At 37.8% G+C, this 23,451-nt stretch overlaps 1 protein-coding gene across 1 annotated transcript in view; it reads left to right on the top strand.

Moving 5' to 3' along the window:
- The window catches only part of THBS2 (thrombospondin 2), a 32,030-nt gene extending 10,601 nt beyond the window's left edge, over positions 1–21,429 (top strand). The window contains exons 8-21 of the mRNA XM_009281757.2: positions 690–866; positions 2,217–2,390; positions 2,828–2,955; positions 3,062–3,214; positions 4,280–4,498; positions 8,078–8,185; positions 9,937–10,096; positions 11,777–11,895; positions 12,515–12,749; positions 15,886–16,113; positions 16,632–16,903; positions 17,868–17,965; positions 20,268–20,407; positions 21,114–21,429. Of these exons, the coding sequence (XP_009280032.1) occupies positions 690–866; positions 2,217–2,390; positions 2,828–2,955; positions 3,062–3,214; positions 4,280–4,498; positions 8,078–8,185; positions 9,937–10,096; positions 11,777–11,895; positions 12,515–12,749; positions 15,886–16,113; positions 16,632–16,903; positions 17,868–17,965; positions 20,268–20,407; positions 21,114–21,121 (2,219 nt within the window). The 3' untranslated portion in view covers positions 21,122–21,429. The remainder of the gene's footprint in view (positions 1–689; positions 867–2,216; positions 2,391–2,827; positions 2,956–3,061; positions 3,215–4,279; positions 4,499–8,077; positions 8,186–9,936; positions 10,097–11,776; positions 11,896–12,514; positions 12,750–15,885; positions 16,114–16,631; positions 16,904–17,867; positions 17,966–20,267; positions 20,408–21,113) is intronic.
- Positions 21,430–23,451: the final 2,022 nt, after the last annotated feature.

The following is a 23,451-nucleotide window of genomic DNA, read 5'->3' as shown; positions in this document are numbered from 1 at the left end:
CTTTCAAATATTTCTCCTTTTTCTGACAATTTAATAGGTATGTGCATTCTGGGCTCAGCTCTGTTAAACAAAAAGATAGTGGGTGATCTTTTCTTTAACATTATCAACTGGAGTCTCTTGTTTGAAGTCAGTTTGGAGACAACACTCAGTTGATAATCATGATACATGGGGCCACGTTTTGATCTGCAATTCATTTGTGATTATTGGCCCATTCCATTAGCTTAGTAGTTTTTAGGAATACAGTAATCATGGAAGACTTTTGTAAAATATCAAACTGCTTTTATATTTAAGGCACTTAAAAGGATCATACTGTGTCTCCAGAACTGTAGTTAACACTATTGCAGGTAGCTGCTATATCCAGGCTGCTATAGTACCTAAGGCTATTGCTGAAGCTGCTAGATGTCCAAATATGCATTTTAAACAAGTATTTGTTTCATTGGAACAAGTTTATTTTTAAATAAAATATCTAACGTGCATGTTAGTCATATGTTGGTCACCGAGATTCTTAAGAAATCTGTACTTGAATGTCTGAGCTGACATGCTGGGCTTTGTAAGTGACAGCGGTAGGAAAGAAATGGGACATTCATCAGATGCGGTGAGAGGCTTATTAGAAGGTCAACTTCACAAGTGAGTTTGTATTACTGCTGCAGGTGGGCTATTTCCTTGAGTTTTGCTCTTTTCTCTGGCAGTACGTCAAGATGGTGGCTGGAGTCACTGGTCTCCCTGGTCTTCCTGTTCAGTTACCTGCGGAACAGGAAATATCACCCGCATCCGCCTCTGCAATTCCCCTATCCCCCAGATGGGTGGGAAAAACTGTGTGGGAAACGGGCGTGAAACAGAGAAGTGTGAGAAGGTTCCATGTCCAGGTACGTCTGTGGTCTTGAATCCCAGGTGACGCAATAATATTCCAGCTGAATTTCTTCTCTTTATTCAGATCTAAATTATAGTGAATTTCTGTGCCGGAAAATATAATTTGTAGCTCTGGGGTGAAATAGCACACAAGGGTGCTTTTAAAATGAAGACAACAATACAGTTGGCAGTTTTGTAAACCTCCCAAGTTATGATTTGGCTTTAAACATTAAGAGTTTGAGAAATTTTCATTTTATAACTTAGTGATTTATCTCTGCATATCAAAAATATAAACACTTTCTATCTAAAAGGAGGCTGATACTGTACATGTTAGGAATAGACATACAGTTCCCCACTAGTCAGTAATAATAATTTATTTTTATTATATTTTTATTAGAATAATATTTTTATATAATTATAATAATTGTAATTGTTATTATAATTCTTTTTTCCTCATCTACACTTTTTAACTTTTTTAGAGACCATTCATTCCACTCACTTTCGCTTTCCTTTCATATAATTTTTCCTCACTTTTTTCCCTTTGTATATCTTTCTTCATTCCCTCCTCAGTTTGCTTTCTACTTATGGGATGAGCTTGAAACTGATGTCAAGCTTGTAAACCAACAGTACTTAAATAGGTATACACACTTCATCTATTTTTTGATCTACCTGTGCGTGTGAAATTAGTGAAAAGGTTATTTATTTAAGGACACACACCATTGCCCTTATGTTTTTGTGCAGTACTAAGAACAAATACAGTTTGGTTCAAAGATGTTTGTATTTCAAGAAAAGTCAGGATTGATGACGACAGGATCAGTAGAGTTGTACCAGTATAAAATGTGCAGAAGAATCATTGAAATAAGTTATTTATACTGAGTCAAGCAATACTATTGAAGATACACTGATGAATGGATTACAAAACAAGAATAATAGCTGCAACCTTACTGAGCAAACTGCTGCCATAAAAAAAGCCATATTGCTCAGGTTTGGCTCAGCAGAAGTTTGTGTCCTGTGGTCACACCCTGCTTTCTGTACAAAATGAAAGCTTAGTGGGAGCTTTGAAGGCACTGTACTTGTTCTGATCAACTTAAATTGATTTATTTCCATACACCATGCCAGTGGGCGCGGCATGTTGTTTTAATTATTGGCCAAAAAATGCCTGTAAAGCAGTTGGGTATTTTTTGTTTGTTTGTTTCTGAAATATTGCTATCTCAGTGCAAGGCTTTGCCAGCATCTTTCTTCCTACGGACGTAGTGAGAAATTGTCTCCAGTCAGGGATCGGAAGAAGGGGTTGCTGTAATTGGCACCAGCTGTTGTCCTCAGTATATTGCCTGTGATGCGCTTCTCCTCTCTTCTGCACATCCTAGTGAACGGTCAGTGGGGTCCTTGGTCTCCATGGTCTGCCTGCACTGTTACCTGTGGAGGAGGAATTCGTGAGAGGTCTCGCCTCTGTAACAGTCCAGAGCCACAATATGGAGGAAAGCCATGTGTGGGAGATACCAAGCAACATGATATGTGCAATAAGAAGGATTGCCCAATTGGTTGGTATTTAGTCATTCTTTATTCAGTCTGAATAATTATTATTGCTGTTATTTCTTTAATGGATAATTAAGAACTGATACTACAGAAATCTACTAGTTATACCTTTGTTTCAGGAAAGCACGTTTAACTATTTTGGGTGCTGTTTAGATCAGTGGGATTTTATATATGTTCTTAATACTGACTTCTCCTGAACAAGGATGCATTTCTTAAACATGTCTTCAGTGTGCTGTAATGTATTCAACTGAATGTAGCAATCTGTAATATTTTCATATTAAATTAACAGTATATTAAATGCATTTAGTAACCCTAATTCTAAGGGGTTTTATAAGAGTCTGTTGCATCAGATGTGATTTAAGCTAATACCCATTTCTTAAATGAAGTGTTACATGCCTTTTATATTCCTAGCTTAATTTACGCTTTTATGTGTCTTTGCCAGATGGGTGTTTGTCAAATCCTTGCTTTCCTGGAGCAGAATGCAACAGTTACCCAGATGGGTCTTGGTCATGTGGGCCGTGCCCAGCAGGTTACCTTGGCAATGGTACCGTCTGTGAGGATCTTGATGAGGTATTGACTTTGTTTCCATTAACATCAGGAAATCACTGTGAAATTTTCATTATTTGGGCATTACACAGCCATCTAATTGGTTTCTTCTTTCTTTCTTTTCCTGCAGTGTATAGCTGTGTCAGATGTTTGCTTTAAGGTGAATCAGGTCCATCGCTGTGTGAACACAAATCCGGGTTTCCACTGCTTGCCATGTCCTCCACGCTACAAAGGAAGTCAGCCCTATGGGGTAGGGCTGGAAGTTGCCAAGATGGAGAAGCAAGTAAGTTATGTTGAAGAGAATTTGATGGCTTTGAAACTGAGTAATTCTCACCTGAAAATATCTGTAATGAAAGCATGTGATAAACTTGGGTACCAAACTAAGATAACCTGAAATAGATAACTGCTGTTCCTGGGTATTTTTGGTTCGAGTAACAAAACACTGAATTTTGCGGTTGTTTTTTTTAAGGGTTTTATTTTCTCTAGGCATCTGCACAGTTGCACCAAATGAGTGTAAAATGCCAGGAGCAAGTATTCCCCTGCTTTGCACTCCTTTCTCTCAGGTGTATATACCTACTCTGGGGATTGGAAACTGAAGAATCAGGATCATTCTCTCCATAAATATAATGCTATTAATGTGAGTGTCATCAGACATATGTCTGAAGTTCTCACTCCCTAAATTCCATTGGGCCAACACCTATCAGTGGTGAAGGACAGAAGGATGTGGAAGTGATATTGAAGACTACGGTTTGATAGACAAGACAAAAACGTTAAAACGGATGTGATGGGATGCCTTCTCTTTGTTGCTGTTGAATCAATCTGTGCTTAGTTCAACATGTGAAGTCTAAATGTAAAACGTCTGTGCAAGATTCTCAGATACTGTCAATGAAAATAAGCAAAGTGATAAGAAAGAGGTAACAAAAACTTACTTGAGGGGAACATGAGAATTCATTAGGGTCTCTTTGATTTAAGAAAATAAGATAGTCCTTGCATACTGACAGGCAGAATGCTAAAGGAAAGAGGTGAGTACAGTCTACTTTTTGTTGCAGTTAATTTCTGGGGATTAACGACATCTGGAAGAAAGCAGATAGAGTTCTGAAAATGTTAATCACTTTAATTGCTTTTTGAATAATGTCCAATTTTTCCTGTGGTTTGTCTTAATTATTTTCATTGTACACAATGTCTGGAGTTGTGAACTGGCAGAGCAGTATGACTTACTGACCACAATTAAAACAAAATTCCTGTCTTTAGGCATCTAAATAACTGGCCTGATTTTGACAAAGTTGAGGCACACACAGCTGGCTGCAAATATCATCAGGTTTCAGTGAGTACGCTCTATCTGTTACAGGTCTGTGAACCTGAGAATCCATGCAAGGACAAGACACACAGCTGCCATAAGTCTGCAGAGTGCATCTATCTGGGCCATTTCAGTGATCCTATGTACAAATGTGAATGTAGGACAGGTTATGCTGGCGATGGACGCATCTGTGGTGAGGATTCAGATTTGGATGGCTGGCCTAATAATAACTTGGTCTGTGCTGCTAATGCAACGTACCATTGTGTGAAGGTAAGTAAAAAAGGTTGATAAAAATGCCACTCCATAACCAAATTTTCTCTCTTTTTTCCTAAATAGTTGTGAATAACACTTTTCAGCATCAAGCTGGTGGTTGCTTTCATTAAGCTTTGACTGTTACAGCATGCTCATTTTCTAGATGCTGTGAAATGTGTATTCACTTTACACTAGATCCAGTAAGGGATTCTCAGAATGAAATCCAGAGTCCTCTGCTTTGGATTTCTTCCTGCTCAGTGTACACGGAAGGTTGGGATGCTTGTGAGTAGAGTTAGCACACCAAGCAGGAGCTGCCCAGAGCACGGGTGTGGAGCACACAGCTAGTGAGAACTAAACAAGAATCTCTGGGTGCAGGTGAGTATGAAATCCTACCTGAAAGGCTTGTAACAAGACACCGACAGCCACGTAAGGTCTACAGTTCTAAATCCTTTCTTGAACTACCCCTTCCTTTTAAAGTGTTAAGCAGGTCACACTCCCTGTGAAAACTGGATTCAGAGCCTGACATAATTTTTGGCAATAGGAACCTAAGAGAGGAATGAATGAGTAATTAGACAGAGGAGTTCTCCTAATTGCAAAAGCTGGGACCCCCAGGGTCCCAGCTCTTACCGTCCTGAGGGGAATGCCTGCCTGCCACCATTCATTCTAGACCTGGCAGGGGAACTGTTCTCCACCCTTGCTGCTGCAGCTGTGCCATTGTAGTGAAAAATGAAATGTTACTATGCCAAGGAGAAAATAAGCATCAGGGAGCCTAAAAATGGTGGTATGTAGGTTTAACAGTGGGTGCCCACCATGGTATGTTCCCTGGGACCTGGTTCTGTGTTCGTCTGAAGCATGCTATAAGTCCTCCTTGGCTCCATGGCCTGAGGTTCTTTCCAGTGGAAGTTGCTCAAAAACGGTGAGCACGCCTGGATGTCTCATCCTGATGGAGTTACACTGCTGTGCAAAACCAGGCTGAAAGTTGTTCCATGTCCACAAGTTTAACAATGGCCCAAATAGCTGAGGGGTGAAGGCACCCCCTGACAGGTAATTCCCTGGATCCCAGTTCTGAGTGGTGGCCTCACTGATGGCTGAATGACAAGCACAATACAGAGGGGCATATGCTGTTTGCAGCAGCAAATTAAGCAACTGGGATGAAGTGAGCTTTACCTGAGCAGAAGGCATAACCAAGTGCTCAGTTTTAAACACCTACCCATGGGACCACTGACAATAGTGGATTACCTACTTGCTTTCACTAGGGCATGTGCTCAAGTATTTTGCTGAATCAGTCGTGGCTACAAGGTCAATGCTTTCTCTCCTAAGGTTTTTGGATTTTTTTCCCCCAGACATGAAACACTTTGGTTTCTCCTTCTCCATGTTAAAGTGATCTACCTCTAAACTGTCATGAAGTTCTAGCACAATAACTTCAGATTAAATAGTGAGGAGGGAAATGCAAAAATGACTAAGTTCTAAACCACTACAGTGGTTAAAAAAACAAATATGGATCAAGAGACTAGGAAAGTTTGAAATCAGGCTGTTTGAGAGAATCAGAAGTCACTCAGGTGTAATCCAGATGAAGTTGTGAATCTGGCCTTTATCAGCAGAAGAATTTCAGACATTGATGGAAATGTGAGCCTCAAAGGTTGAACTTCCTCACTGTAGCTGACGTCTGTTTATTGTGGATCCAGCCAATTCAGCAATTGCAGTTCATATATTCTTTTGCGGCTCCTGTCACCAGAACCTGCAACATGTTGACTCAAGATGTAATGCAAATAATTAATTTTCATTAAAAACCCAACATGCTGAACCCATTCAGAAAAAAACTGTTTTCAAATGTTGATTCATGGTTTCTATAATACATGTGTTGTTCTAATAGACACAAGTACTTCATTTAAGGGGAAAAACCCCCCAAACCCCCTTAAAAATACCAGGTATTTTCAGGTCTTTATATTCATTACAAAATATCCTAGTTGAGTAATTTGATTTAAAAAAAGCAAACCAAAGCTTCTTTCCTTGAGCTGATAGTGGTTGAAAATTAACTTACTGTCTAAGCAAAGCTATATAAATAAAGCAAGTAGTTGTAAATAATAATAAAAATAAAATGTTAGAAATATTTTTTAGTGTAAATTTCTTTTTCATTCACATGAAAGTAGCATTTTTTGCCATATGAATTATCATATCAATACACAATTTTGTCAATAGGTGAACCAAAGAAGCCTAGCTTCCAGTGGGCTTGTGCCTCAAGGTTGAGTTCCCAGGTGGAAGGTGTGATGTGTAATAAGGCCTCTTTCTAGTATCTAATAAGAGAATTTGAGTGCACTAATAGGATCTCTCTCCTCTACACCAATACCTCTTTTTGCGAAGTTTATAGGAACTTGCTACCCATGAGTTCTCCACCTTACTACTTGACTTGTATGAAATTGGACTCAAATCTATAGAGAAGACAGACAGACAGACAAACATATAGATACAAGCATACAAAGTGATTGAGCAAGCTTCGACTGATTTCTTCCATCGTTTCAAAAAATGTTTTGTATCACTGGTAACGAGTGACATAGTCAAGGCTGTTCACAGGTGTTTGGTAAAAAAGTGCCATAAAAAATTGGGAGTTGCATTGGGGTTTTTATATTTATCACAAATTTTCCAGTTCTCTTTTTCTTAAATTATCTATACTATTAGAACCACTAAGATTGAAAACAGGGCTAGGAATCTTGCTGTAATATTTATTTTCTTAGGGCATGTGTTACAAAAAAGATATTTCTGCACTCTATTGGCAGATTCAGTTTTGGTCTGAGGTAAATATGGAATGCCAGAAAAAGTGAGAATAACAGAATGGGTTTTTATAGATGTATTTATTCTTAGCCAGTGGTAGAATTGCAATCCATTTTTAGCTGATTTTAGTATTTTAAAAAGGAATACATGTTAAAAGTTTGGCAAACTATTTCACTTCTTATTTTTTCAGTGTAACCTAAGACTTGCTCATTTAAAATAATCATTCTTTACAAATAAAGAGATATATTTGCCTTTTATTTTCAAGGCCATGGGAGCAGGGGAGCGCAAAGGTACTGTTTTGCAGAACAGTATAAAGGCATGTTTTTCGAAACCCTTTCTTACAGTGTTCCCCTTCAGTGCTGTGTACTACTTCATTCCAGTAACTTTCCATATGAACAACTATTTCTGAAGACCATCTCCTGGCTTGTATCTTTATTTTTCTGGCAACCAAACCTGGTCATTTTATATGTAATCTTCAAACATACTTCATGAGTTGTCTATAAAAAGTTGATGTAAGAGTGCATGTGTGTGCATGTGGTGTGTTTGTTCTCTGCTAGATAGTTTCATCTAAAACTTACTGGAAACATCCCTTTAACAGAAGGAGAGCTGGGAAATAGAATGATTTGCAGATGCATTTCACTTACTTTACAATACGAAAGCAGCGAATGAACTACTATGTCTGGCAGCAAACAAACAGGCACTTTAAAAAGTATTTGTGATTGATTGTTCTTGTTTTATAGCCTCTGGTGTACCATATTTACTCTTCTGCCCAGGCAAGTCATTCTGCCATAATCTAAACATAATGTATTGATTATTTCTTTTGGCCAGGATAACTGTCCCCTTCTGCCTAACTCTGGCCAAGAAGACTTTGATAAAGATGGCAAAGGAGATGCCTGTGATGAGGATGATGACAATGATGGTGTCGAAGATGACAAAGTAAGATGCATTTCTGTGTCTTCAGTACATTTGACCTAAACATCTGGTTTTAAGGAAGACTATTAGAATGGATGGGAGCTTTATTGTTCAGAGCTTCAGCTGAGTTATTCTGCACTGCCTTCCCTGAATGATGTCTGTTGCAGAGTAAAGCTGTGTTGGGTCAAAGGAGAGTAGTACTGTGCAGAACAAAGCAGCCTGGGGAACCTGGGGCTGAATTATGTTCTCCATATCAGTTCTGGGTTCAGTTCTGTGCATGAAAACAGTTTAATGGAAGGTGGCATTGGATTTTTTATTTTGCAGTGGAAGAATGATAGGTCCATTGTATTTGAAAAGCTGGTAGATATTATATCTGAGGTATGCTGGAAACAAGTTATGATGAATAATAATAAACACAGCCAGCATCAAGGGGAAGTGACGGGAGGACAGCACCTAGCCTGGTTCATACTTTCCTCCTTTAGATCTGCCCACAAGACTGAAATTCATTTACCTGCAGAGCCGAAAAGATAGGCAGTTAGTCTAAACCTGTTCTCCCTGTACGTTCAGCAAAAGGACAGAGGCACCTCCAGAGTGGGATTCACCCTGCCTTTTCTGAACATGTTTAGGATGAGTGAATTGGTTTTAGGAATTTACTGTTCCTCTTTGTTCCCTTCAGAGGGAGCCTAGGTGCTCTAGAGCTTCAGGTGGTTAAAGTCGGGTTAGAACTGTGTTCATGGAGCCTCTACTTAGAATACTTCAAAAACCGAAGAATCATTTGATAAAATAATATGATTTAGTACATATATTTGAAAAACTGTAGCCAGAAGTTCAATTTCATGAGCAGTATAAAATTTTGACTTGCCTCCATATCTTGTCCTTGAGTATATAAAATGTATTTCTGAGGAATTTAAAATATTGGGCTAAAAAAAATTATTTCCTTGTAGGTGGTTTTTGCTTTAGCAGAGAAAAAGTAGTTTAAAGACTTTTTCCAAATGACCTTCCTTCAGATTCCATCATGCTGATGTAGCCCTCACTCCCACTGCTTTGGTTTGGTTTCATTCTTTGCTTTCCACGCTGGGGGATGTGTGAAACATAAGAATTCTTGTTCTGGCAGACTTTCAAATTAGGGACTAAACTGAAATGAAATTTTCAGAATTCCACTAAAAGGAATGGTCTCAGGGAAAAAATATTTTGGGTCAATGACAGTATTTCATTTTAACTTAGCTTTTTGAAACTTTTTACATTTTATTATCATATGCAATATAACACAACCCACAAAAAAGTCAATCCTTGTTTAAATTGAAAAATCAAAATATGTGGTTTAAAAGTGAGAATATTGATACTAGTTTGTTCCAAAAAAGTCAGAGTTACAATTCTAGTTTTTTCCAAAAAATGTAATACGCAGCTGAAGTTGGTCTGATCTTAAAACACATTCTGATTTTTTTTAAAAACAGATGTACCAGTGATACACTTCTGTTGAAATATCTGAGTACAGATCCAATTTAAAATGCCTGTTGCTCTCCTAGTGAGATATGGAACACATTTCACATGCCTTGTATAAAAACACATAAACAGACAGTGAGCCAGGCTGTGCAGATGCCATCCTGTTACCACCAAGATCTTCAGTGTAGGTACAGCTTGTCCACTGAAAAAATAATGGATTAATATTTTGATTTTTCACTTCTGTCCAAGATGAACAGGAAGAGTTACCACTTCATAGTATGCTCTCATGAGTTGTGATTTATATTCTGAAATCTTCTGTTTCTTCTTACTAGGACAATTGCCCTCTTCTGTTCAACCCTCGTCAGTTTGATTATGACAAGGATGAAGTTGGTGACCGCTGTGATAATTGCCCCTATGTGCACAATCCTGCTCAGATTGACACAGATAATAATGGGGAGGGTGACTCATGTGCTGTGGATATTGACGGAGATGGTATGCTTTCTGTTTGGAGAATTAAGTGCTGTTCCACAAGTACACTTTGCTTTATGTCCAGTAAGATGGGCTACCTGCTTTTATACATGGAATAAAATTGGGTCTAGCTGCTCAAAAATGCAGGAGAAAGAGAAGACTGAGGTTCATCTGTCCTGTGTAGTATAGTTGCCCACAAAGTCCCTAAATGACTACAATGGATATTATTGAAGAATAAATCACAGCAAGTCTTTTATCAGTGTAATCTTAAAAAAAATCATTTCCTTTGTCTGTGTTCCAAAGTAATCAGGGTCTAATATAACAGTTCTGTTGACTTTTTTTTTTCCTTTTTAGGGAGGGGAAAGAACATGAGAACATCCGTGCGGTTAAGACAATATCTGTAGGAAATTAATCTGCTTTTCTGTGAACGTAATGCAAAGCCCACAGCAATCCAAATACACATTTTTTTGTGTCTTAAAATATTATTAAAGGTGTTTATTTCATCTACCAGTACATGCCTATATGACCCAGATTTGATCAGAATTAAGGAGGGGGAAAAGCACTTGAATGTCTTTCAAAAATCATATCCCTGCAGCATTTCAAATTTATGAGAATCCAGAAGTACTAGAAATTGAAGAAATCTAGTTTTGGATTTCCTTCAGTAACGTTTTAAACTTTTGGATGCTTATCTGACTTGAACTTCTGAATATTTTGAAGTCCTCTTATCCTTCTGATCATCAGGTTCTTAGTAGTACTTGTGGGAGTTTTGCATTTGAAGAAAAATGTAATCATATGTTATTGGCTGAAAGATTATGCAAATATCCAGGGACCATATAATATAGGAGGGGGTACTTGTATCCTTTCCAGACAGCTATGCCAACATATCTTATTTTTGTTTCTTTTCAACATATTATAATTTTGAAGGAGATTGTCAGTTGTATAACAAAGTTTCCCAAGGGAGAACAGTTTCTTTTGAAAATTTGACATGCTGTTCAATAAATGATGCACATGTTCTGGTAAAATGAAATTTAGTGCTGAGGCAGCTGAACATTAATACAGTTGTTCCTATACAAAACTCTTCAGAAATTCCATTTGTTTCTTTTCAACATATTATAATTTTGAAGGAGATTGTCAGTTGTATAACAAAGTTTCCCAAGGGAGAACAGTTTCTTTTGAAAATTTGACATGCTGTTCAATAAATGATGCACATGTTCTGGTAAAATGAAATTTAGTGCTGAGGCAGCTGAACATTAATACAGTTGTTCCTATACAAAACTCTTCAGAAATTCCACCATGTTATAGCTGTGTTCTACACCATTTCTACAACATTTCTTAAAATATCTGGGAAGAAAATCCAAATCAAATTATTTAAAAAGAAAAATACCCCACCCTTTTATCTGTTATTCTATGAAAAAGGGCTAAATTCTTAAGACATAATCAGCCCTTACTCTAGCAAAATCCCTTAGTAAAATACATGTAGAAGTCTATCGTAGCAAGAAAAGTGGAATTGATACCATATTTTTTTCTAATATTAGCCTTTTCGCTATTTCATGTTGTAGCAATAATGTTGTAGGAATCAGAAAGCCTATGAGCCCCTTCAGAGCCTTGCTTCTTTACGGGTGACTCCTGCAGTCTGTGGCTGTCTGTGCTGGATGCTGAATCATTCTGATTTCTTCAATCTTTTGTTGTTTTTTTTCCTCATAGACATTTTTAATGAACGAGATAATTGTCCTTACGTCTATAACACAGACCAGAGTGATACAGATGGTGATGGAGTTGGTGATCAGTGTGATAATTGCCCATTGATGCATAATCCAGACCAGGTAAATGTTAGAGACAGTTTCCTTAATGGTAATGTCAGAACAAGGGCAGAGAAAAGAACACAGGAATTGCTATCAGTCCCTGTTCGCTGTAGAGCTGAAGAGGTGGATATGTATTGCTCATTTTCACATCTCAGGTTGTCAGATCTCTTTGTATCAGATGAAAGGAAAGTGGAGTGATGATGCCTTTAATCCATCTTCAAGGCTTTGGTGAACTGTTTTCTTCCCCTGTGGCAAGTGAGAACAGCCTCAGGGCTGCATGTGGTATGCCTGAGTTTGTTGGTCCATGCACAGATAAGTAACATCAAGCATACAGAAGCAATCAGAAAATGTGCTTCCCAGACTGCAACTCCCCTGTGATCTCTAGAATGAGAGCAATGAAGATCACGGCCAAAAACCTGCCCTGGAAATGTCTTGGCGACCAGATCTTATGCACTGATGGCAGAATAAGTAGCTATACTAGTTTGAAGTTAACGTTTCTGCTTTAAGCACGGTTGTCATCATGATATCATTTGTCTCCAGAGAAATGTTGAGAAATTAAGTACCAGGCTATCCGTACTTTTGTGTTTGGTAACAATAATAAATTTACTTCTTTTTGATTTTTTTTTTTTTTTTTTGGTAGACTGATGCGGATAATGACCTTGTTGGTGACCAGTGTGACAACAATGAGGACATAGATGAAGATGGCCACCAGAACAACCAAGATAACTGCCCTTACATCCCCAATGCTAACCAGGCTGATCATGATAAAGATGGTAAAGGAGATGCCTGTGATCCTGATGATGACAATGATGGTGTCCCAGACGACAGGGACAATTGTCGCCTCAGATACAACCCTGAGCAGGAGGACACTGATGGTAAGAACAATGTCATCTGAATTTCATTTAGTTCTTAGTATCCAGTTCTGATCTTGGAGTATCAGTATGTCGTGAAGAGAAAGACTTCAGATCAAACTGAGCTGCTTTTGACATTTGAGACACTGTGGACTTCAATGGAACTGCACTGGCCAGTTTGGTCCAGAGTTAGAGTGTTGGGAAACCCCTTTGACAGGGGCTCAAACACGCACATACTTATTTCTAGAACACCTTTAAGAAATAAATAAAAAAAAAACCACACCAGATTATTTTTTTTATATATATTTCTGATTTTCACTTTGAATTGGGAAATACAAAGTGAAAAAACTTTGGGAAAATATTTCAAATAGCTTGAATTTCAGGCGTCTTAAAAATGAAAAATGAGCTGCTTTGCTTTCAAAACAAGTTTTCTTCTGAAAATTAAAATGGAAGAAAATATGGTTTTGTTCTGTTTTATTTTTAAAACCAGACTATTTCTCCAGGTTTTTTAAGTCTAAAATTATTGTTAATTTTTAATTATTTTTGTAAAAAAAAGATTTCTGAGTAGCTTTTCTCAAATTTGCTTTATAGGTAGCTTTAAATATGTCTTGATGATGTGCATGTCACAATTTAAGAAATGGATACATAATTGTTCTTTTCTCCAACTCTGTGGTAAAATGTTGCTGATCACTCTCGAACAGTCCTTCTCTATGTTTGACAGTAGTATTTCAATAATGAAGTAGTGATAGTTTCACAATCATAAATGTAATTTAGTAAAAATATATATGATCCTTTGAAAACCACCGTAATATGTCTCTGAGTAATCGCCCTTGCAATAAATACAGGTGAGCAATTTCTGTTCTGAGTTATACAGCTTGCTGGAGTCATTCCATGGTTATGCTCGTGAAATTGAAAGCAGAATTTAGTGCCTACATAATACAGTTTTATGTACATTTAGAAAGATAAAATCCTGAGCCCTGACTGATTTCCTGGTAAGACAGCTGCTTGCGGTAGGAAGTTTCTGGTTGGTAGTCAGTAGTAGTTCTTAAATTACTTAACCCTTCAGTCCAATGATATAATGGGAATATTTCTGTACTTGCCAATCTCTGGAATAGCCCTTTAATTTCAGAAATATTCCAGAATAAAAGTGGCCCCAAATTGGGTTAGTGTGCTGTAGTCAGCTGTCACCTGGATCTTGCAAGAGAAACTACATTTGTATGTGGAGTAAGTATTCACAAAAAGAGTAAATTTAAACAGTTTAACCAGCTCATCACTGTCATTAGTGGCAGGTCCAACAGAAATCTTGGAAAAGTAATAAATAAAGCCAAAAGATGCTCCTATGCTCTTGAAGATGTGAGCTGTAGCATATAAAGATGAGGCCCTGGAGAGGGCTGTTGGATGTGGCAGGGTAAACAAACGCTTTCTAACTTTCCTTGACAGAGAATCAACGTTGACAGCAGCAGCTCAGTACCAAATGAACGTCAGCAGGACTTTCAGTGAATAATTAGACTCCCCTGTGACTCAAGAATTACCTCTTTGATATTGGCAAAGGGAATAAAATTGGAAATTCATTCTCTTTTCTCCAATAAGTACTAAGACAAACAGGTGCAGGAGCACACAGCTGGTCAGGATTTGGAGCTCTCCATGGCCAATTGCCAGGGTGGAAAATGGGACCATTTTACCACATATCTGAACTGCAGAAAGTCTTTGAGATATTAGATGCTTCAGCTGTCTCTAACTGCTTTTTTTTTGGCTGTTGCCTAAAACTCATTCTGCTTTCTCTCTGAAAGCTTCATACTTGATAATGCTGTGCTGGTTAGGCACAGTAATGCAGGTTTCCATTTGTCTGCGAAGCATCTAGTAGTAGGTCAATAACGAATGAGCTGGATCATTGCTATTTCCCAGTGTGTTAATTCCCATGTTCTCAGAGCAGTCACAAACACTTAAATTTAAAAAAAGCAGATGCTCAGCTATATGAGGATAGAAACAAATTAGCTGGCAGTTCTGGTTTTACATTAGTACCCAGTGTAATATCCAGTGGTTTCTGTTGTAAAAGTCAGAGCCATTTGCGAATTTGTTTCCATACTTGTCTAGCCAAGTTTTTCTACTTTATTTTCAAGTGTTTGTACTATTGTATGCCACTGAATAACAGTGGCATTGGCAATGAGATTATTTTTTTTTAGATGCCTCCTTTCACCACCTGCTATTCAAGGTAAGTCACATCTACTGGTTTCCACCAATATTATGGGTAAACTAAGAAAGGAAATAGTTTTGGGGTTTTTTTAAATATTGAGCATAGTAAAAGTGTTGAGCAGCAGCACAACTGTAGCTGAGCTGTATGGATATATTTTTAGGTTCTCTAAAAACCTTCTTGCAATTCATATAACAAAACTTAGTATTTCCATTCTTCCAAGGCTAGTCCTGTTTCATACAGTGCTGCTTTCTTTTTTCTTACATTTTTCTGAAGCACTACATTTTTTATAAGACAAATTGTTCTACCCACAAGTGAAAGAGTGACTGAGCATGTATGCATATTTTACTGCAATACTGTCCCCACTTTCTTTTGACATAGATGTGACATATCTGCAATCTGAAGCACCTTAGGTGGATTGTTGCTGAAGGAATCTTGAGACAGAAATAAGACTCTGGAAAAAAAGTTTGATATCTTCAATTGTATATAAGGATTTAGTAATGTGCAGGAAGATTAAGATTTTAACACTATTGTTTGAATTCATTTACACTGCACATATTAAAATGTGGCATTGTATCCACATCTGGGACAAATCAAACTGAAAATGTAATACAAGCATTAATGAATTACATCAACATAGCAACCTTCCATGTTTTTGCACCCCAATTCTAAAGCAGCGTATAGACTGGGACCAGATTGATCACTGTCATAAACCACTGACAGGACAGTTTTATTAACAACGATTTTGGCCCTGATCTGAGTTGATGACTTCTTCCAGTCAGTACCAGCAACACTTCAAATGGACTTTCAGAGAACGAAGCTTTCTTTGGAGTCATTTGGAGCATTCTTTGAGAAACAAGAGAATAACATACTCATATGCATCACAAATTTCTTCCATTAGTGGGAGAGCTGTTAGGAAGGCTGGATAAATTGCTAACAATTGCTTTTGTTTATTCACATTACTTATAGGTGATGGCAGAGGTGATATTTGCAAAGACGACTTTGACAATGACAATGTCCCAGATATTTATGACGTATGCCCTGAAAACAATGCCATCAGTGAAACTGATTTCAGAAAATTCCAGATGGTCCCCCTGGACCCCAAGGGAACAGCTCAGATTGATCCCAACTGGGTTATTCGCCACCAAGGCAAGGAACTGGTGCAGACTGCCAACTCTGATCCTGGAATAGCTGTAGGTGAGTATCAGATGTCAGCCATCGTCTTTGGAAAAGTAACCAGTGATCTGGTGATAAGGAAAGGAAAAAAAAAAGTAGATAAGTAGTATAATAATAATAGTAGATATAGTAGTATAATAAGAATAGTAGATAAGCACCTTTTTGGTGCTGCAAGGTTTGGACTGACACACGGGGGCAGCGTATATGCCCAAATTAAAAACAGCTCAATGCTGTTTGCCTTTGTTGACCATTCATCTCATCACTGACTGTAACACACATAAAATACCCAGTTGAAGAACTTGATATAAGTATAGTGCCTGCTGTCTTCAACACCCCTTGTAAACAACTTACTTCTCTCCAGAAGCCTCCACGAGATAGGTAGGCAAGTGTAATTACCTCCTCTCCTACAGGTAGGGAAACTGAAAAAGATGATAGTTTACAACTCCTGGCAAAAATCAGGATAGAGCTGGGACTCTTGGGTGTGGGCGGCCGGACCCAGCAGTGTAACTCGACGGTTTGTCTCTTTTGTCCTCTCCCAGGCTACGATGAGTTCAGCTCCGTTGACTTCAGTGGGACGTTCTATGTTAACACAGACCGCGATGATGACTATGCTGGCTTTGTGTTTGGCTACCAGTCCAGCAGTCGGTTTTATGTTCTGATGTGGAAGCAGGTCACTCAGACCTACTGGGAGGACAAACCCACCAGGGCTTACGGCTATTCTGGTGTGTCGCTCAAAGTAGTGAATTCAACAACCGGTGCCGGTGAACACTTGAGAAATGCTCTCTGGCACACAGGGAACACCCCTGGACAGGTGAGAGATTTAAGACTTTAAGACCAGGCCAACGATGCATGACGAATATTTTAAAAAGAAGGGAGGTGTCTCGAAAAGAATTTCCTTTAACACCTCAATTTTTGCAGATGTTTATCAGCTTTTCTTCCATTCCCATATTACTAGTGTCAATAATAACATTTGCATTGTGTTTCAAAGAAAACATTACACGTCTAAAAAATTATGAAGGAAAAAATTACATGTATAAAAAGGAAGATGTGGTGTGGTCCAAAGAAAAAGGAGTGAGAGGTCTCAGTTATCCACAAATCCTTTGTGACCTCTGTATTGGCACTTGCTTCTTCAGCATTCCAGCTTGTTTGAATTATATGTGGTTTAGAGTTCAGTAACCAGTGACAGCCAAAGAGAAAAGAAATGAAAACAAAGAGGGAAAAACTGCTGCTGTTCCAAATAGGGCCCAGCCATGGAAGAAACTTGTGCCTTTTGGAAATGAAGTTAGTGGGGCTTCGCATGTGGATAGGAATTTCGCACTTCGGAGCTCCTTGCAGGAACAAGACCTTGACTGAGTGCGAGAGATTTCAAGGAGCAGGACACAGGCAGTAACATCTGTGCAAGCTGCAGTCCCTCTCCTTCAGTGGAGCCACTCATACAGATAGGAAAAGTAGCATCGACTCTGGCAGCGTGGGTGTGTGTGTGCAAACAGGGGCAGGACTTCCTAAGGGGAGTCGGGTTTGATGCTGTAATGGTCTTCAGTGACTGCAGCTATGAAGCTACAGGTGAGTAACTGATCAATAATTTAAGACAGGAATTTTCATTACTTTCACCCTATAGAAGAGGTCTGCTGATCATACCATCAAATGTTAAACGCTATTTTCAGTTTCATGCTCTGCAGCAAATAAGCTTTGGCTGCATGTACAGTTACTATAGTGGATGTACAGTTACTGGAGCACAGTCTGTTTCTAATAAGGCATTTGTATTCCTACTCTAGGTGCGTACTTTGTGGCATGATCCCAAGAACATTGGCTGGAAAGATTATACTGCTTACAGGTGGCATTTGATTCATAGGCCTAAAACGGGATTAATAAAGTAAGAAGTGTTTCTGCACCTCTGTATTTTCTGGTAGCAAAACTTTTGTCTCTGTTGATATAAGAGCTATGTTATCAGTTTCTTTGTTAGTTCTGATAATGATGATACTTGTGTGACAGTTTATTCCAATATTTTGGGGACATTTTGTAATCTTTAGAATAAGTTATTTTCCTTTTCAGATGTATTTAATTTAGTCTGGATGGTTCAATATTTACATCAGCTAAATATTCTTAAAGTAAAGAAAAAAATAAAATTCTTTCTCAATAGCTCTTCTGTAAAGGGACCAAAAATTCCTGAGGAAAACTCAAAGCAAGATTAGAACATGAGATTCCTCCCCAGCCCATGGAATCTGAATGAACGAAATTAATTAGAAACATCAGAATTGCCACAGGGAAGTAGGCCAACGGCCTGTCTGCTTCGGCATCCTGTCTCCCATAGTGGCTTATACGAGATACTGCAGAAGTAGCCATGAGCACATCTGTAATGCACACAACAAGGAGCTATGACATATGACTTTCCTTAGAGCCCAGCTGTTTATCTGATATTCCAAAGAAGGAGCATTAACTGTCCATGTCAATTTTATCTTCCACTAACTACTGTAACTGTAAAGGACATTTTTCATGGGGCAGAGTGTGACCTTACCTCTTAATGTCTTGTTTGTGCTTATGAGCAGGGGAGTTACATTTAGCTGTGAAAGACAAAGGGTAGAAAAATTTGGATAGACTAAGTTATCTGTTTCTTGGAAAGAAAAGAGTTTCTTTATGCATCGAAGTATTGCAGTGCAAAGCATTGACTGATACAGGTCAAAAGGAAACTTGAGTTTTTCATTCATGTTGCTGTTACCTGTATCTTCCTTTGCAGAATCTACTTAGTGTCAGACAAAGCATGTTTCAACTGGTATCCCATTAGGTTAATCTAACATGACGAATTCTATGGTCCAGGGCATAAAATTTCTTCATTCTTTAGGGTGTTTTTATAGAAAATAAATAAATAAAATCAATTATTTCACTAATATAGTCATTAAATCATTTTACTGGTACAGAAATAGCAATTTGGTATTAACATGATTAGAACTGAGTAATTTTTTTTGGTGGGATGAATAATTTATTAAACTCTTCCCATGTGTTCTGCGTTCTTGAAATTTTGAGAATTCCATTAAATAGGGTTACATGAACATGAAAACCTGTCATTCTTTTTGCTGTTCTTTTTACCATCCATTAAATACTGTTTTCAGGGAGCAGTTTCATACTTGTCTTTGGGCACCTTTCAGAAAACAAAACACTTTCAGGGTGGAGCAAGGGCTGGACATGCCTTTCCACCTAAGTAGAAATCTGTCCCTAACCCTCGAGTTACAGGAAGTTGCTCAAGTGTGTTCATCCTCACGTGAAGCCATCCTGCTTTGTATAACTAACGCATTGTCAGTTGAAGCAGGACCATAATCCCTTCCTCCAGAGACTGCTCTAATTAACAGACTATAGAGTCATTTCTCATTTGGCCCAAAGGCTATTCTAAGAGACTGAGAGCCAAAGAACCTTGGCTATCTCAGGGTCTCCCATGAGAAGTGGAGAATCCAAGTTCAAGGAACTGCAGTCTATCTGATAGAGAAGGAAAATGAAGAGATGTCTTTAGAGGTCTTTTGGCTCCAGCGTGGATGCCTGAAACACTACCAGAAAAAACCCAAAAAACCAAAAAAAAACCCCACCAAAAAACCCAAGTTCTCCTTCTTTTCCAATTTATTATTAGTCTAGATGTTTGCATCCAAATCCTTCCAGCTTTCATTAAGCTCTTAAAATGTCTGAAATTGAGATTCAGCGTGTCTCCAATTAATGTTTTGTTTGACTCTAAAGGGATGATTCTTCTAATTTCTGATGTTGGCCCTTGCACCTAAAGATAAATAAATCAGTCGTTCACACAGCTGTAAAGACGACTTTGCTCAGTGATGTGGCGAAGTCTTGTGCTAACCTCTGAGTTCACAGGGACAGGGGCTTATCAATGAATGCTAGTACATGACAGTTCATTCCAGGAGACATGACTGTTCTAAATAAAGAATTGGGAAATCTTTTGCAGATGGTGTGCATAAAATTACTTATGGAACAGCTCCACTGCTTCTGATTAATGTGTTATGGCTGCCAGCCAGGTGGGCGTGAGATAGAGATGAGAAGCGATTCTTACAATGAAGTTGGGTTGTCTGGTGCCTTGTTAAAATTCATTCTGTTTCAGTTCTTGGGAACCGTTGCCAGCCCTTAGCACTGGACACTGCATTATCCTCCTTGTCTAATTTAAATTATGTTCTTCTTTACAGAGTTTTAGTGTACGAAGGGAAACAAGTCATGGTGGATTCTGGACCGATCTATGATACAACCTTTGCTGGTGGACGATTAGGTCTTTTTGTCTTCTCTCAAGAGATGGTCTATTTCTCTGACCTCAAATATGAATGCAGAGGTTAGTTACAGAAAATGTCTGGAAAATGCTGAAGCCTTTGATAACCTGTGGAGCAAGCATGAAATATGGAAATGAAAAGTATCCTCTAGTTACTGAAAGCAATCTGTAATATCATAGCATGGAGTAAACCTTGATTTGTTGAAATACCATGAATGCCCTTTGCCCCTATAGTAATCTCAATTTGAATAACAAAACCCAGATGTTTAATACTACCCACCTGGAAAAAATGAGATCGAAATGTCTGAGCGAGATACGCGCTTAGAATTCTCTCTGTATATCCACGTTCCTTTGTAGGCTATTTCAGTGTGTCCTGCGGGCAGAGAGCTACTTCTGGATCACCCCTCTTTCGAGAGGCATGAAGGAGAGAGCAGATATTTTTAATGAGCATGTCTGTCTATAGTGCATGTAGTCATATAGTATATGTTTTGAAATACAGAAAATGCTTTCCCAGGTTTTCTTATATATGACTCTTTTTATATACATTTAGATACACAGGTGCACATACACGTGTGTGTGTGTGTCTCTATCTATATAGGCAGATACCTATTTTTATATAAATGTCCTCACATTTGTAGGAAAATGCAGAACAGGAAACATTGTGCTGCACCCTTATACTATATCACGATGGATGATTGTTCTTGTGTGACTGACTTCCTAACCGAATAAAACAACCACAATTAATATCTTTTTTCCCCATTTCTTTCAGATGCTTGAGCAATGGTTGCTGCATTACCAGCAAAGTACTGTAAGTGCTATGCAACCTGGACACCTCAGTACATCCTGGTACTCCCAGTTTCTATTTTTGTGTACCTCCTGTCCTCTGTCCTCGTGCTCCACTCACCAGGTACTTCCCTGCTGCCAGGAGTGCCTCAGCCATCCCTCCACCCAAGTGCCTTCTCACAGCCAGGACTAATGAAACCTAAACGTGAGCGTCTGACCCACCACTGAAGCAAAAGCAGATTGATAACATTAGAACACTTTTGTAGAGTGAAAACTTAGCAAAACATGTTTGTTTGTTTATTTGTCTTTTTTAAGGCATGACGTTTACATATAAAAATGTAATTACTTAATGTATTTATATATATATGGAGAAAAAGAGGGGGGTGATGATTATCAGTCATTGTCTTTACGTGAGGAAAAATGTGTTTGAATAACTTTTTAGGTGTATGGTTGACACTTCCTTGCTCTGGTCAGGACTGGACTTCAGTAACACAAAGCCTCTGGGTCTAATTTTAGCAAAGTAATGGAGGGCCGCACCGACAGGATCTATAATAACAATGAAAATGCTTTTGGATAATAAAGTAAAGGTCAATTATGAAAATTCCTTGATCCAAAAAGATGTTCTTTAGCTGATGAGAATTCTCTTAATAACACCCATTAAAATTATAGTTGGTAGAAATGTCAAATTTGCAACCTAAAGCATTGTCTAGTAGAGGCTTAATTCAGGCCAAACAGAATTGAACTAGGAACTCCCATGTGAAAGGGAAGAGAGATTCATTTAAACATCCAAAGCTATCACTATTGTCTGACTTTCAAAAAATTATTTCCAGTTGTTCTGTTTCCATCATATTTTGCATTCCCTTGTAATAAAGAGTATACCATGACCATGTGGAGCAAAATGAACCTGAACCACTTTCCCACCTCTGCTGCAAAAAGCACTTTGACATCCTGAATCCTGATGTGGGTTTTTGAAAAGGTGGCAACGCCACTATTACTTAATTTGGTAACGTGTGAATTTAAGGTTCCATTTATAAATATTTTGTTAGTATTTATTATGATTATCACACCGAGCTACCTTCTCCGATAATTTATTTTAAAGCATGTCGTATAATGCATCAGTAATACATTCACAAATAATGATATTTTAAAGCTATTTTTAAAAGCATATCACAATATGTAGATATTGTCAAAGCATGGTATACACTTAAGTATAGTTTCATGGGTTATATTCATGTATGCTTTAAAGTTAAATGAATAATAATAAGGAATTTATAAATGGAACCTTAATATATATCCAGTTACCCTAATTTTAATATTTTGCATTGTTACCTATGTCTGCTGTATATAGAACTTCTTAAATAATGCTGAAGGGATACCAGTGTTTATTCTAAACAGATACGACAGTTACTCAGATATACAATAGTATAAACATGTTTAACATTTTTTGTTTTGTTTAAGTTGTATGAGCTTTGTTCACAAAAAGAACACACGCTGGTGTAATTTTACTCATAGATGGGTTAACTAATGGAATAATACAGTACCTCTGCCTTCTTACAGGGCACAGTGAGCTAAATGTTGAATCAACTTTTTCTCCCTTGAAATAGATTTTGTTGCTATATTCATTAGAAAGGAATCCACAGTTGCTGGCTTTATTGCACATTTTATAGTGTTCATATTATCAAATCCTTTTTTGTTTGTTTTTGGATTTTTTAAAATTGTTATGTCACCTCTTCATGAGGTTTTTAAATAGTTCAGTTTCTTACTTTCGGTGTTTCAAATTGTATCCCCAAGTCCCAAGCAGAAGGGAGGGTGACTTCATTAAATGTAATGGTTGTAATGGCTGTGTAGCTGTGTAGGGTTTTGTGTTTTGTCAGAGAGAGACATCAGCGTGGGGATGAAGATGTTAATATTTGGACTGTATCATAATTTTCCTATTCTATGTAAATTATTTATGATGGTTTTTAACTTTCTTTTTCAATTTTTTTCCTTGCAAGTGTGTGTGAGAGAGAGAGTGAGATCAATGAAATTTCATTTTGTTTTGCCAAAGATTGTAAATAATTATTTATTTGTTACATGGACGGAACTTTCTCATTTAACGTCCTGATTCATTTAGTCAGATCCTCATTTTTATATATATATATATATTTTAAGAAATTAATGATAGGAAATAAACTGTAAAAAGGTTTTATAAACAAAATTCTCTTTACCTTTTTTATAGTTAAAATGTTTCTTTAAGGAAAATATTCCATTCCCCAAAGCCCTCAGTTAAATAAGCCTCTTGCTTTGCTATAAACCAGTTCATTTCAAGCAAACCAGCAAATCTG

This window comes from Aptenodytes forsteri, unplaced genomic scaffold, assembly GCF_000699145.1.
Source record: "Aptenodytes forsteri isolate BGI_AS27 unplaced genomic scaffold, ASM69914v1 Scaffold132, whole genome shotgun sequence".
Taxonomy (NCBI): domain Eukaryota; kingdom Metazoa; phylum Chordata; class Aves; order Sphenisciformes; family Spheniscidae; genus Aptenodytes; species Aptenodytes forsteri.
The sequence above is the reverse complement of the archived record's forward strand: the minus strand, read 5'-3'. Positions and strand labels throughout refer to the sequence as shown.